Here is a 16,773-nt window from a genome sequence, read left to right as displayed (position 1 = left end):
GAAATGCCAGTCTTAGTAATTCTGCCCCAATGGATTTTAATAACTGGGAATTAGGCACATTCACATAGCCACCGTTATTTTTGTTTAATCAACATCTAAGATGTTCTCATAAACTGATCATCATTCACTTTGTAATATGAGAATCTGTGTTCGAGTAGTTAAATAAAATAAAATCTTATTCTAAATGAAATGTCAATGATGGCCGAGAAACGTAACTCTTTTTTTCTTAGGATAAAACTTAAAAGGGATGTATTCGATTGGAAGAAAAAGGTTTGTTCTAGTGAGTGAGCCTTAGCTGTAATTCTAGACACATGGGAAAAAAAAAAAAATCACCCTTTTTTTTAAAAAAAATCTTGTACAACACCTAAACGCAGGGAGGACACAGATGACAGTCAATAGGACTATAAAGACAAAGTCACTGGAACACATTAGACTGCATGGCATATGAAGCTTATAGAGATAGTGACTTTGGAGTGTCACGTGTATGTTGTGACAATACACTACAATTTTTTCGTGTCTTACAAGATTTTCATTAAATGAACACTCCATGTACCTGTTAATGAGGGAGACAATAGCTGCGAAAAGTTCTTCATAGAGCCCTGCGGCCATTCCTGCAACACATTCCACTCCGCTCATTTTGGGCCCTGCAACAAAAAATAAAATAATAAGCAGTAGTCTATAACATATGTAATTGCCCATTTCACACATTACTGCACAAAAGAGTTTCATGTTTGTTAACATGTTTGAACAAAATAATTGTGACCTTTGGAGGTTGTTAGTAAAGTTGTTCCACCAATCCAGTTAATGTTCCACTGACATCAAATGTTCAACTCACCACCATGTACCAATGTCAACCAGTATCTAAACATAGAGGGGGAAATTTTTATCGACCTTTCTACGCCCGTTTTCTGGCTTAGAAAAGTTGTAAAAGGGCCCAAAAGTGTCAATTTTTTACACCGTACTCGACACTTTTGTGAAAAGGGGGCCCACAGCGTCCCAACTTATTTATATAATTTAGACCAGAAAATTTGCATAGATTATAGTGGAAATCTACGCTAGCTCCTAGCTGGTGTAGAATTCACTCTGTGGGGCGTAGCAAGGTAGAGGCCCCTGTCAGGCCCTATATCTTGCCCCCCAGATTGAACTAGCCCCCCCCCATCAGACTACCCCCTCATGAGATAATTAAATAATAAAAAAAAGTATATTCACCTCACCGCTCATATTCGTCCCTTCAGGCTCCCTCAGAATGCAGCGGCTCATACAATGTATAGTGGTGCACGTTTGGCTGATGGATAAGATACATTTATTAAGAGGCAGCCGCCTCTTAATAAATGTGTTGCATCTTATTCTAACTTTCTTAACACCAAGATTGACATATGAAACACGAGTCTTAACCCCTTTCCGACATTTGACGTACGGTTACGTCATAGCCGGGTAGGGGAAGAATGGAACGGGCTCACGGAGTGAACCCGCTCCATACGATGCTGGTGTCGGCTGTATGTTACAGCAGATACTTCACAGTAACTAGCAAGATCGGTCAATAGCGACCGTGGCATTTAAATCGCTAGAAAGAGGGGGAGACCCCCTCTAGTAGCTCATCGCACCCCCCGCAATGCAATCGCAGGGTCGCGACGGTTGCTATGGTAGCCTGGGGGCCTAATAATAAAAAAAAATATTAAGTTAAAAAACAAAAACATTTCCCATTTTCCTCCTACAGCATTGTAAAAAAATAAATAAACAAACATAATTGGTATCGCCGCATCCGTAACAGTCTGAACTATTACAATATATCATTATTTAATCCGCACGGTGTACGCCGTTAAAAAAAAATTAACCGCCAAAATCGCTATTTTTTTGGTCACCTCATCTCTCACCAAAAATTGAATAAAAAGTGATAAACACCTTGCATGTACTCCAAAATGGTAGCATTAAAAACTACAGCTTATCCCTCGGAAAAAAGCCCTCATACTACTTAATCGACAGAAAAATAAAATAGTTATGGCTCTCAGAATTTGGCGACACTAAATTAATTTTATTTTTTACACTTAGTATTTTCCCTATAAAAGTAGCAAAACATACAAAAAACTATACGTATTTGGTATCGCCGTAATCGTATTGACCCGCAGAATAAAGTTAAAATGTTTTTTTTAATTGCACAGTGAATTCTGTAAAAACGAAGCGCAAACAACAATGGAGGAATCGCTGTTTTTTTAATTTTCTACCCCACAAATATTTTTATGTAATAAATGGCGCTACGAAAATCTACAACTCGTCCCGCAAAAATCAAGCCCTCATAGGACTATATTGACGTAAAAATTTTAATATTATGGATTTTAGAAAGTGGGGAGGAAAAAACTAAAATTAAAATCTGAAAATTGTTTACGACGGGAAGGGGTTAATAAATTTCCCCCTAAATTTTTCTATCACTTTTCGGGACCAGAGACTGATTGTTCCACTGACTACTAGGAATGGTTTATCTAATTGCAACATTAATGACAAGTGCCAGGCATTAATTAGAATGCTAAATGTGCCACAAACACATAGAGGTAGATTTACTATTAGTATCTTAAATTCAGACAGCTTAGAATTACACTAAATGTGCCAAATTTATCACAGTGGCTCATGCTGGATGGTACATTTTGTGCATTTTTAGACACTTCTATCTAACTTTATACCACCTCTTGGTTGGCTTACTTTAGACCACTTTTCTACAACAAATTTTTGGCCTATATTAAGCTATGCTCCCTTTCTGCTAAGCCATGCCTTTTGTCACAAGAGTATCAAACATCTGTTTTTTTAACAAGGCATGGAAGAGGTAGCTGGTAAGAGCTGTTTGTTCCATATAAAAAGGGATGAGCAATTACAAATTGGCACATAGAACATCAGCCATGATAGAACTGGGAGCCTGTAGACAGTAGATGCATGCATGGTTTTAGATAAGTAGAAGCTGTACAAAGTAACCACAGGAGACGCAGTGGATGGGTGTAACGTCTATGGCCGCGGACCGTCGTCCTGACTTACTGTCTGACGGCCGCGGCCATGGACAAGCGAGTTCCTGGCAGCATCTACCTCCTGGGAGACGTCGGCTCTCACTTCCTGGTCCGGACACTGTCTCCAGCATGGTGCGCGCACCCGTGCATGCACGGCCTTAAAGGACCAGTATGCGCACATTTGCAAAATAGCTGCAATTAGCCCAGAATGCTTCTGGACTATAAAAGGGTTTCTGCCCTCTCGATCTTTGCCTGAGCGTTGTTGTGTTACCTTAAGTTTGTCCTTGCAAACTTTGTCCTTGTCTAGTGTTTTCAAAGTTCCCAGTGTTTCCCGTTCCTGCTGCCTGTACCCTGTATCCCGTGCTACCGAGCCTCTGTGCCTTCAAGAGTTGGAGTTGTGTTGTGCCTTCCGCTGCATCTATTGTGTCGCACCCTGCCGGGTGTCTGTCTACTGTCGGAGCCTCATCTTAGCCTGAATCCACCGCTACTGTCTAAATTGCCTCAGGTACCTCAAAAACTATAGACATTGCATTATACCTGTTTGGCCAGCTGCTATCCCGCTACGCGGTACGGCCCAGTGGGTCCACAGCCCTGGCGTGACAGTGGGTATAGCTTGGTGCTGTGCATAAATTTACCCTACCTAGTAGATGTGCTCCAGACGGAGTCCTAAAAAAAGGTCTAGCATCTGCAGAGAGACGGTGAACCATGTGGTAAGTAAATGAGGATGTAACGTCCGTGGTCGCCGACCACGAACTCGTCCCATCCTGTCGACGCCCTTCTCTCCAGAGATGTCTGCACATGCGGCCGTCCTGTTCCGCAGTGACTACTAAGGTGCGCTCGTGAGCTCAGTCCAGCCTTAACCCCTTCCCGACATCCGTCGTATATATACGGCGCTGTCGGGAGATGCTTCCCGCAAAGCGCCGTATATATACGGCGCAGTGATGGTGCGGGCTCAGAAGCAGAGCCGGCACCATCACCGCGGGGTGACAGCTGTATTATACAGCTGGCACCCTCCTGTAACTGCCAGGACCGGAGCTATTCTCCGATCCGGCAGATTAACCCCTCAGATGCTGCTTTTCACCCGATCGGCAACCCAGTGACGCAATCGCTGGGTTGCTGTGGCAATCGGACGCCAGAAAATGGCGTCCGAGTCTGCCTTGTACGGGAGCCGATGAGGACCCGCCTGCGGCGAGTCCTCATAGGCTTGCTGTCAGTGAATAACTGACAGCGCTAATACACTGCACTACGTATGTAGTGCAGTGTATTAGAGTAGCGATCGGGGCATCAGGCCCTCATGTCCCCTAGTGGGACAAGTAAAAAAAGTAAAAAAAAGGAAATAAAAATGTGGTAAAACAATAAAAACACACACATTTCAAATAAAAATAAAGCTAAACTGACTTTTTTCCCATAGTAAGTCTTTTATTATGGGAAAAACCGTAAAAATCTAAAAAACTATACATAATTGGTATCGCCGCGTCCGTAACGACCCAAACTACAAAACTATTCTGTAATTTATCCCGCACGGTGATTGCGGTAAAAAAAAACATGAAAAACAGCGCCAGAATCTTTGTTTTTAGGTCACATCTCCTTACAAAAAATGCTATAAAAAGTGATCAAAAAGTCACATTTACTCCAAAATAGTACTAATAAAAACGACAATCCGTCCCGCAAAAAATAATCCCTGACACCGTTTCGTGCACGCAAAAATAAAAAAGTTATGGGTCTTAGAATATGGCGACACAGAAAACAAATGATTTTATAAAAAAAGTGATTTTATTGTGCAAAAGCCGAAATACGTAAAAAAAACTATACATAATTGGTATCGCCGCATACGTAACGACCCAAACTACAAAACAATTATGTAATTTATCCCGCACGGTGAACGCCGTAAAAAAAAAACCATGAAAAACAACGCCAGAATCTTTGTTTTTAGGTCACATCTCCTTCCAAAAAATGCTATAAAAAGTGATCAAAAAGTCACATTTACTCCAAAATAGTACTAATAAAAAACGACAATCCGTGCCGCAAAAAATAATCCCTGACACCGCTTTGTGCACGCAAAAATAATAAAGTTATGGGTCTTAGAATGTTGACACAGAAAACAAATGATTTTATAAAAAAAGTGATTTTATTGTGCAAAAGCTGCAATACATAAAAAAAACTATATAAATTTGGTATCGCCGTAATCGTATCGACCCGCAGAATAAAGCTAACATGTAATTTAGGGTGCACTGTGGGTGCCGATAAAAAAAACAATAAAAAACTATTCCAGAATTGCTTGTTTTTGGTAATTTCCTTTACCAAAAAATGAAATAAAAAGTGATCAAAAAGTCGTATGTGTTCTAAAATGGTACCAATAAAATCTACAGCCCGTCTCGCAAAAAACAAGCCCGCACACCGCTCAATCAAACTGAAAAACAAAAAAGTTATGGCACTAGTAATGCGGTGATGAAAAACATCTCAATGCGCAGGCCGGAGGGGAACATTCCTTCAGTTTCAGGGCCCTAGTATTTAGGAACTAGGAAAGGGAAGGGACATAGCACATCCGCTGGAAGCGAGGGCGCCCGTATTATACCAGCGCAAAACTTTCCCAGCAGTATTTCCCAAACTACGAAGGAGAAAAAGTCCCCAAAAGGTGCAGAACGTTACAAAAGGGGGATAAGAAAGAAAACCGTTTATCAGTGTGACACCGGCCTGTGCATAACGGATCGCTTCACATCGTAACACACATCTATAGATAATTGTATTATTTACCCCATTATTATACCCTCTTATTATGCCCTGATGTACTCCGCATAGATTACATATACCCTGATGTTCTCCGCACAGCTTACATATACCCTGATGTACTCCGCACAGATTACATATACCCCTGATATACTCCGCACAGATTACATATGCCACCACATTATAAACGGAAATACCAGCAAAACCCCAAACAGAACTATTACCAAGCAAAATCCATGCTCAAAATGGCGGTCTTTCCCTTCTTAGCCCTACAGTGTGCCGAAACAGCAATTTATGGCCACAAGTAAGGCATTACCATACCCGGGAGAACCCGCTTAACAATTTATGGGGTAAGATTCTCTAGGGGCACAACATCTTGTGCGGTGAATGGGCAGATCAGTGGAGAAATTGCAATTTTCACTTTGCACAATCCACTGCGTATTCATTTCTGAAAAACACCTGTGGAGTCTAAATTCTCACTACATCCCTTGATAAATGCCTTTAGGGGTGTAGTTTCTAAAACGGGGTCACTTTTGTTTGGTACATCAGTGGTTTTGCAAATGCAACATGCTGTCTGCAAACCATTCCAGAAAAATCTACGCTCCAAAAGATAAATACCGCTCCTTTTCTTCTGAATGCTCCCATATACGTAAACAGCTGATTATAACCACATATGGGGTATTACCGTACTCGGGAGAAATTACTTTACAAATGTTGGGGTGCTTTTTCTTCTCTATTGCTTGTAAAAATAAAAAATGTGTATCTAAAACTACATCTTGTTGGAAAAAAAAATTATTTTTCATTTTCATGGCTTAATTCTAATTAATTCAGCAAAAAACCTTTGGGATCAAAATTTTCACTATACCCCTAGATGATTCCTCAGGGGGTGCAGTTTCCCAAATGGAGTCACTTTTGGGGTGTTTCCACTGTACTAGTACTACAGGGGCTCAGCAAATATGACATGACACCCAGAAACCATTCCAAAATCCAAATGGTGCTCCTTCCATTCTGAGCCCTACCGTGTGTCCAAACAGATGTTTGTGACCACATGTGGGGTATTGTTTTACTCGGGAAAAGTTGCTTTACAAATGTTGTGGTGCTTTTTCTCCTTCAGTCCTTGTGGAAATGAAAAAAAAAATACCTAAACCTACATTTTCTTTGAAAAAATGTAGATTTTCATTTTTACGGCCTACTTACAATAAGTTCTGTAAAACACCTGTGGGGTCAAACTGCTCACTGTACCCCTAGATAATTTCCAAATGGGGTCACTTGTTGGGGGATTTCCACTGTTTTGTCCCCTCAGGGGCTTTACAAATGCGACATGGCCTCCGCAAACCATTCCTGCTAAATTTGAGTTCCAAAAGCCTAATGGCGCTCTTTCCCTTCTCAGCCTCGCCGTGTGTCCAAACAGCCGTTTATTACCACATGTGTGGTATTGTTTTACTCGGGAGAAATTTCTTTACAAATTTTATGGTGCTTTTTCTCCTTTAGTCCTTGTGGAAATGAAAAAAAATTAGATAAACCTACATTTTATTTGAAAAAATGTAGATTTTCATTTTCACAGCCTACTTGCAAAAATTTCTGCAAAAAACCTGTGGGGTCAAAATGCTCACTATAACCCTAGATAATTTCCTCAAGGGGTATAGTTTCCAAAACGGGGTCACTTGTTGGGGGTTTCCACTGTTTTGTCCCCTCGGGGGCTTTGCAAATGTGACATGGCCTCCGCAAACCATTCCTGCTAAATTTGAGCTCCAAGAGCCAAATGGCACTCTTTCCCTTCTAAGCCCTGCCGTGTGTCCAAACAACCGTTTATTACCACATGTGGGGTATTGTTTTACTCGGGAGAAATTGCTCTACAAATGTTGTGGTGCTTTTTCTACTTTAGTTCTCTTGGAAATGAAAAAAAATTAGCTAAACCTACATTTTACTTGAAAAAATGTAGATTTTCATTTTCATGACCTAGTTCCAAAAATTTTTGCAAAAAAACTGGCCGGTAAAAATGCTTGCTACACCCCTAGATAAATTCCTCGAGGGGTATAGTTTCCAAAATGGGGTCACTTTTGGGGGGTTTCCACTGTTTTGTCACCTCAGGGGCTTTGCAAATGCGACATGGCCTCCGCAAACCATTCCTGCTAAATTTGAGCTCCAAGAGCCAAATGGCGCACTTTCCATTCTAAGCCCTGCCGTGTGTCCAAACAGCTGTTTATGAACACATGTGGGGTATTGTTTTACTCGGGAGAAATTGCTCTACAAATGTTGTGGTGCTTTTTCTACTTTAGTTCTTTTGGAAATGAAAAAAAATTAGCTAAACCTACATTTTATTTGAAAACATGTAAATTTTCATTTTCATGGCCTAATTCCAAAAATGTTTGCAAAAAAACTGGCCGGTCAAAATGCTTGCTACACCCCTAGATAAATTCCTCGAGGGGTGTAGTTTCCCAAATGGGCTTACTTTTTGGGTGTTTCCACTGTTTTAGTTCCACTAGACCTGTTCAAAGCTGACATGGTGCCTAAAATATATTCTAATAAAAAGGAGGCCCAAAATCCACCAGGTGCTCCTTTGCTTCTGAGGCCGGTGCTTCAGTCCAGTAGCACACTAAGGCCATATGTGGGATATTTCCTAAAACTGCAGAACCTGGGCAATCAATATTGAGTTGCATTTCTTGGGTAAAACATTCTGTGGTACAAAAAAAAATGGATTCAAAATGAATTTCTGGAAAAAAATAATGAACTTTGTAAATTTCACCTCTACTTTGCCTTAATTCCTGCGCAATGTCTAAAGGGTTAAGAAACTTTCTAAATGCTGTTTTGAATACTTTGAGGGGTGCAGTTTTTAAAATGGGGTGACTTATTGGGGGTTTCTAATATCTAAGGACCTCAAAGCCACTTCACAACTAAACTGGCCCCTGTAAAAATAGAATTTTGACATTTTCTTGAAAATTTGAGAAATTGCTGCTAAAGTTCTAAGCCTTGTAACGTCCTAGAAAAATAAAATGATGATCAAAAAACGATGCCAATCTAAAGTAGACATATGGGGGATGTTAGTTAGCAACATTTTTGTGTGGTATAACTGCCTGTCTTACAAGCAGATACATTTAAATTGAGAAAAATGCTAATTTTTGAAATTTTTCGCTACATTTTGGTGTTTTTCACAATTAAATACTGAATGTATCGGGCAAATTTTGCCAGTAACATAAAGTCCAATGTGTTACGAGAAAACATAATCTCTGAATCGCTTGGATAGGTAAAAGCATTCCGGAGTTATTACCACATAAAGTGAAACATGTCAGATTTGAAAAATGAGGCTCTGTCAGGAAGGTCAAAAGCGGCCAAAGAGGGAAGGGGTTAAAGAGACTCTGTCACCACATTATAAGTGCCCTATCTCCTACATAAGGAGATCGGTGCTATAATGTAGGTGACAGCAGTGCTTTTTATTTAGAAAAACAATCTATTTTTACCACTTTATGATCGATTTCTAGCTTTATGCTAATTAGTTTCTTAATGCCCAAGTGGGCGTGTTTTTACTTTAGACCAAGTGGGCGTTGTACAGAGGAGTGTATGTTGCTGACCAATCAGCGTCATACACTTCTCTCCATTCATTTATACAGCACATAGCGATATAGCTATATCGCTATGTGCAGCCACATACACACACTATAACGTTACTGCAGTGTCCTGACAATAAATATACATTACCTCCAACCAGGACGTGCTGTTTATTCAGAATCCTGACACTTCTGAATCTTTTCTGCGAGATTTCCAGCAAGGCAAACGTAATCTTGCGAGATTACGCTGTAAACTGTCATTTAAAATTAGATTACATTTGCCTTGCTGGAGAGCCGCCTCTGTTTCTTCCAGGTACCAAGGTCTGGCTGTCCTCAAAAAATATCCAACTGAGGGTGCCGTCATGCAAATTCGCTCCCATGTTTCTCGGACCCTTTGAGGTCCTGCAGCGGATCAACCCGGTCTCTTATAAGTTTTGACTGCCCGCTACCCTCCGGATCCCCAACTCCTTTCATGTTTCTCTCCTGAAACCTGTGGTCCTGAACCGCTACTCTAAGACTCTTAGCTCTGCAGTTGCCCCCAGCTGTTCGGCCGAGATGTTTGAGGTTAAGGAGATCCTGGACACCAAAAAAGTAAGAGGAAGAAACTTTTATTTAGTTCATTGGTGGGGATTTGGTCCGGAAGAGAGGTCCTGGGAGCCAGAAGAGAATCTCAATGCTCCTACACTCATTAAGAAGTTTATCTCTCGTTCTGGAGGAGGGGGCATAAGAGGGGGAATACTGTAAGTCTGTGGTCGCTGACCACGAACTCCTCCCATCCTGTTGACACCCTTCTCTCCAGAGATGTCTGCACATGCGGCCATTCTGTTCCGCAGTGACCACTAGGGTGCACTCACGAGCTCAGTCCAGCCTTAAGGAGCCAGAGCGCACACATGTGTGAGATTGAGCTGATTGCTCCCAGATCACCCTGGACTATAAGAAGGGCCCAGCCCCTTTCTTCCTTGCCTGAGCATGTTTTTATCTACTATTGTCTGTCTTTGCAAATGGTTCCTTGAGTGTTTTCCAGTTCCAGTGTTCCCGTTCCTGCTACCTGCATCCTGTTTCCCGTGCTACCGTGTTCCTGTGCTATACTGAGTTGGAGTCGTGTTGTGTCGCCTACTACACCCGCTGTATTTCTCCGCACCTGTTGTCTGCCTACTGCCAGAGTTCCATCCGTTCTTTGGCGTTGACAGTGTTGCTTCCGGGTATGTCAGCTGACGGCCGGGAGTCACATGGTCGGACGTCACGAATGTGGTGGGCTGGTGTGATTGGCTGGTTCGAAGTATGCCGCCGAGGCCAGGGGGAGGAGTATCTAGTTATAGTAACTCAGAGTCCCGTAGTGAAACATGCCGCTGACATCTATGCGTGCATGCTTCCGTGGTGTGCAGTAGAATATCTGCTGCTGAAGAAATATCGCTGGCATCCTGGCCAGAGTGACCAAGCTACAGACCCCTGATGATGATAAGTATAGAAACGCGTAGGGTCGGGTTAAGCAAGGGATTTTAGCGTAGGGGACAGTGGCATCGTTGTGTACCTTAGCATCAGGAGATTTAGGTGCGGTTATCGCAGGCTCCGGTGTGTTTTAGGGTCTAAACCACTGTTACACCAATGTTTAAATGCTGATTCCGTATTGGTATCTTTATAATATACCCAGTCATAGAGGGTTCACAAATGAATCAGGACTTGGAGTAATTGTTTAATACGTTTTTAATACACACGGTTGGGCTCTTCACAGTGGTGATTGTACCCCTGTTTTTAGAGAGTTATGAAATAAAAGTTATACATTTTACTCATATATCACTTCAGTGAATTTACAAATTTTCATATTTTGTGGGAGCACAATATATATCGCTTAAAGGGAACCTGTCACCAGCATTTCACCTATTGAACTTTACTTATCCCTCACTGGCCGCTGCTATAAAAAGTTCATTGCCATTATCCCCTCTCCTAAACTCCTCCTCCGAATGTAAATAATGGTCTGCAAACATTTTGCGCCTCTTATCGTAATAATCCGGTGTCCCTTTGTGCGCACACACCAGAAGAGGACATCAATGCACAAGCGTGGGATATTGTGTGCTGGGGAAAGGCGAGGAGTTGTCAATCAAAAGTATGGCGGCGGGGTAAACTCGGAAAGACTTGAGGAATGAAGATATGACTCTTTTCAAATGAAGATTTGACTCTTTTCAAATGAAGATTTGACTCTTTTATACTCATTAGCATACGGTGTGGGAACACTAAAAAACTGAATACTAAAGCTACAGAGCGGACCAAGAAGACAATTATGGGTTATATAGAAATGATTTTTCACCCACTACCACCAGGTAATGCTGGTTTAATAGGTGAAATGCTGGTGACAGGTTCCCTTTAAATACAGTGAATTATTACGAATCAGTACAGTTCATTATATATTATACTTTATCTGGGTATGGCAGCCTTTGCACTCTCTGATTTAAGTACAGAAGGATGGATGAGTGAGGCAAAAAGCGTCTTCTCAGAGTGTGAACTTGTGTATACAAGTCCCTTGAATCCTTGTGCGTCCCTTAAATCCACTTTTAAAAACCTCACTAGATTACATAAGGATTATACAAGGAGTTGGTGGGAAATTCAGAGTCTGGAGAACTATCTTAAGAATAAAATAGTACCTAGAGGCCTGAGAGTCACTATTGCCCCAGCCTCCAGATTAAAGACACCTAATATAAAAGAGAGGTGGGAGCAGGAGATCACAGGGAGTTCACTGAGATTAATGCAAATTTTGGTTGAGGAAGAGATAATCCAGTTTGATCATATCAGTGTTGAATTGAAAAAAGAGATTGAGACAGTCAAGACTCTGGTTGATACCCCAGGTTTTGATAAAAAAGACAAAACCTTGCAACAATCCTTAGAGAGGTTCACTAATCATCTAAAAGAGCGTAAGCACTTCCAGTTCCAGAGAGATCTGCAGGAGTTTAGGGAGAAAAAAGCTTATGATTTTGTTAATCAGCAACAACAACAGCATCAGCAGTCTAATAGCGGTTTAAGAGAATCGGACCCCTCTACATCTGAGAGTGAAACAACAGACTCTGAAAGAGTAGGCCCATTCTTTGGGACTGGTGGTGGTAGACAAAAATATAGGGGAGGCGCCAGAGGTAGGAATAGAGGCCGGGCTAGAGCTTCTACCAACAGTGGCAGTAATTTTTTATCCAACAATCCCCCCATTTCCCGCTACATGCTGAGGGGACAAAAGGATTTATAAAGGGAATAGGAACGGATAAGTTACAAATTATTAATTTATCTGAACACAAATTGAGTCTATCTGAGATCATGCTTTTAGAGAAGGGGCTTTCATTTGTCCCCATAGAGAAATTTGATTCATTTACCTGGATTAAGGATTTGAATTTGTTTGCTCGTAAATTAAAATGGATTACGTTTTTCAAACATCATAACAGGAAAAAGTGTCTGGAAATGGGTTTAGAGGAATCTGATTTAGAAGGCCTAGCAGCCTTGGAAGGGTTGCTTGAGGAATCAAGTAGAGCTCCAGGACTGGGTCCTTTTACCAATTTAAAAACTAGAAGTAGGAAGTTTCCGCCATTGGGAGATTTTACCAACGTAGATCTGTTCGTAGATTTGGTGGGGGAAGAGATCAAGGCTTTGGGTCAGGATGTGAGGGGTATTGATAACAATCTGTCTTGGTCTGAACATGTAGCTCTTACCACTTTGGAAAAAAGACGTAATATCATTTTAAAATCATCCGATAAGGGTGGGAACATTGTGGTCATGAGTCGAGAAGACTATAAGAAAACGTTTGAGGACATTTTGCTCAATCCTGACTGTTATACCATTTTAAAAGAGAACCCCACAGCACTGTTCAAAAAGGAGCTTTTAGGCATCCTACGTGATGCGAAGAGCAGGTCCCTGATCAGTGCAAATGAATTAAACTTTTTATTTCCACAATTTCCCATCATGGCATGCTTCTATAGCCTGCCAAAAATCCACAAAGGGTACCCTCCCTTACGTGGTAGTCCTATTGTATCAGGTATTAATAATCTAACCCAGAATGTGAGCACATATATAGACCAGGTGTTGCGTCCGTTTGTACTAGGTCTTACATCATATGTACGTGACACTATGGATGTTTTAAAACAAATTGAGGGTATCACATTGGAACAAAATACTTTTTTGGCCAGCTTGGACGTGGAGGCTTTGTATTCCTCTATTCCACATAGACTTGGCTGTGAGGCAGTGGAATATTTTTTAAAATCTAGAGGTACTCAATATGTGGCTCATAACCAGCTTGTTTTACAATTGCTACATTTTGTGTTAGAGAGGAATGTATTTATCTTTGAAGACCGCATCTTTCACCAGCAACGTGGCACAGCAATGGGGAGTCCTACTGCTCCCACCTATGCAAATTTGTTTCTTGGCTGGTGGGAAGAGACAGTAGTGTTTGGGGATAAATTTGCTAAGTGGACTTCATCAATAGGTATCTGGATTAGATATATTGATGACGTGTTGCTGCTTTGGAATTCCACAGTGGAGGAATTCAATACCTTTGTGGCAGCCCTTAATGTAAACGACCTAGGGCTAAGGTTCACATGTGAGATCAGTGATCAGGAATTATCTTTTCTAGATCTTAAAATTATCAAAACTAAGGAAGGCGCAATACGTACCAAAGTGCACCGAAAGGAGACAGCAACTAATAGTTTCCTGCAATGGAACGGTTGTCACCCTTATCCCCTTAAACAAGAGATCCCCAGAGGCCAATTCATGAGAGTACGCCGGAACTGTAGCTCGATGGATGATTTTGAGATACAGGCACATGACCACGCAAATAGATTGAAGGAGAGAGGCTTCCCTAAGGGGGTAATTAGAAAGGCCTATGAGGGAGCGAGGAATGCAGACAGGCAGAGTCTTTTGGTCCCTAGACAACGGAAAGAGGAAAGGGTCACGAGACTCATAGGCACTTATGACTCCAAACAATCTGAGATCATGGAAATACTAAAAAGATACTGGCGTATTTTGCGTGCTGATGTGGACTTGGCGGATCAGATAACACAATGGCCTTCAGTCACGTTCCGTAGAGGTAAAAACATTAGGGATAGGGTGATGCAGAGTTGTTTTGACCATATAATACAACAAGGAACTTGGTTGGACAGGCAGATACCGGGCACACACAGATGTGGCAGTTGTAAAGCTTGTGATTTTATCCAAAGTGGGAAGAAATTCAAAAGTGTCACCACTAAGGTTGAGTATGACATTCGAGACTTCGTGAACTGCAAAACAGCTGGGGTGGTCTACTTAATAACATGTCCATGCCCACTGAATTATGTGGGCAAAACGGTGCGGCAGTTTCGGCGCCGGATTAGAGAACATGTTGGAGATGTTACAAATTCGAGAGATACTCCGATATCAAAACATGTACATGCAAAACATCAAGGCCGGGCAGACTGTTTAAAATTTCAGGCGATTGAATTAGTACATCCTCCTAAACGGGGAGGGGACTGGGACAATCTCATTCTGCGCAAAGAGGCCCAATGGATATACAGACTGGCCTGTGTACAGCCTGAAGGTTTAAATGAGCAAACAAATTATACCTGTTTTATTTAAATATACAAGTCATTTGAATATATATTGTGATGTTGGTTTTCTAGGTAGGTGTATGGCCATTAAATCCTGGTCCTAGTATAGCTAAATTGCAGCAAGTCATTCAATAGTAACAGGCATGGTAGATCTGTCCAGGAGGGTTTTTAAAGTCCAAAGTGTGGCAGACATTAATATTGCTTATTCATTCATACAATATGTATTTCCAGGGAAGGTGCTTCAATTGTGGCAGTCCAGTTGCGGTTTTGAACTGATCCGCAATATGTATCCAACCTGTTATTGATATACTCTAACTTTCATTAGAAGGAGCTTTTGTGCAGCAAGTAGATACGTCTACAGCCTTCCATTGAGTCTGCTCGTTCTTTGGCGTTGACAGTGTTGCTTCCGGGTATGTCAGCTGACGGCCGGGAGTCACATGGTCGGACGTCACGAATGTGGTGGGCTGGTGTGATTGGCTGGTTCGAAGTATGCCGCCGAGGCCAGGGGGAGGAGTATCTAGTTATAGTAACTCAGAGTCCCGTAGTGAAACATGCCGCTGACATCTATGCGTGCATGCTTCCGTGGTGTGCAGTAGAATATCTGCTGCTGAAGAAATATCGCTGGCATCCAGGCCAGAGTGACCAAGCTACAGACCCCTGATGATGATAAGTATAGAAACGCGTAGGGTCGGGTTAAGCAAGGGATTTTAGCGTAAGGGACAGTGGCATCGTTGTGTACCTTAGCATCAGGAGATTTAGGTGCGGTTATCACAGGCTCCGGTGTGTTTTAGGGTCTAAACCACTGTTACACCAATGTTTAAACGCTGATTCCGTATTGGCATCTTTATAATATACCCAGTCATAGAGGGTTCACAAATGAATCAGGACTTGGAGTAATTGTTTAATACGTTTTTAATACACACGGTTGGGCTCTTCACAGTGGTGATTGTACCCCTGTTTTTAGAGAGTTATGAAATAAAAGTTATACATTTTACTCAAATATCACTTCAGTGAATTTACAGATTTCCATTCGAGCCTAAACCATTGCTACTGTAATGTCAGGATAGGGAGACAGACAAGTGAGCCCTAATCTACCCACCACTCAGTCCCTGCCTACTTGCACAGCCCGTCCTAGGCGACGGCGTACAACTGGGCGACGGTCCCTACGCTCAATATGTGCATGACAGACAAACAAGACAAGGGAACACAAAAGCAAAGGAATGTGGGGCAGTTGCCCACGGAAACACCGTGAGCAACAGAGTAGTGGACGAGCCGAGTCAAACCAGGAGTGTACGTGGTAACAAATGCAGAGCAGGAGAATAGTCAGTCAAGCCAGGGTCAATATGAAGCAGAGGTCAATGTTAACAGCAGGAACAGCAGAGCCAGGAAACAAGGAGAATCACAGGCAAAGGACAAGCAGCAAATGAAGGTATAAGTGGACCAAGGGCAGGAGCTAGAACCGTCTGGCCAGGCTGCGATAGGCTCTCCCACTCCTCAGCCTAGATTATGACAGAGGACCTAAAGTCTTTTTCGCGTAGCAAGACCACACAAGACAAGGTGATGCCTCGGGATGATCTACTACATCCAAAATCACATCAAGGATCAGTCTTGCAGATGGAGATCCACCCCTGAGGAGTTTGTCGGAGAGAAGCAACCACAGCCAAGTGAGCTTCAAACACAAGGCCTAAGTCATCAGTGGTATTTGTCCTATTGCTTTTGAGGTCTAGCCATGTGTGGATACTAATATTCTTATATGTTTCTAATTCACTCTGCTTGTACATACAGTAGGTTATGTCTGGCTGCCGAGGTGTGGAGTTGCTCATGTACATAAGGGTCTAATGATCCTTAGCAGTGTTGTATTACCATTTGAATCCCACAGATATTATTTAAGTTTTATGTTCTTAATGTCTCGTGTGGAACAACCCTATCACACCCCCGAGACACACTTCTAAACCTGGG

General features: G+C 41.9%; 1 protein-coding gene across 1 annotated transcript in view; it reads right to left on the bottom strand.

The window, feature by feature from the left end:
- Positions 1-16,773, bottom strand: part of MYO18B (myosin XVIIIB) — a 625,429-nt gene that overhangs the window by 417,812 nt on the left and 190,844 nt on the right. Inside the window, exon 15 of the mRNA XM_075825873.1 lies at positions 554-644. Within this exon, the coding sequence (XP_075681988.1) occupies positions 554-644 (91 nt within the window). The remainder of the gene's footprint in view (positions 1-553; positions 645-16,773) is intronic.

Source organism: Rhinoderma darwinii, chromosome 1, assembly GCF_050947455.1.
Source record: "Rhinoderma darwinii isolate aRhiDar2 chromosome 1, aRhiDar2.hap1, whole genome shotgun sequence".
Lineage (NCBI taxonomy): Eukaryota > Metazoa > Chordata > Amphibia > Anura > Rhinodermatidae > Rhinoderma > Rhinoderma darwinii.
The sequence above is the reverse complement of the archived record's forward strand: the minus strand, read 5'-3'. Positions and strand labels throughout refer to the sequence as shown.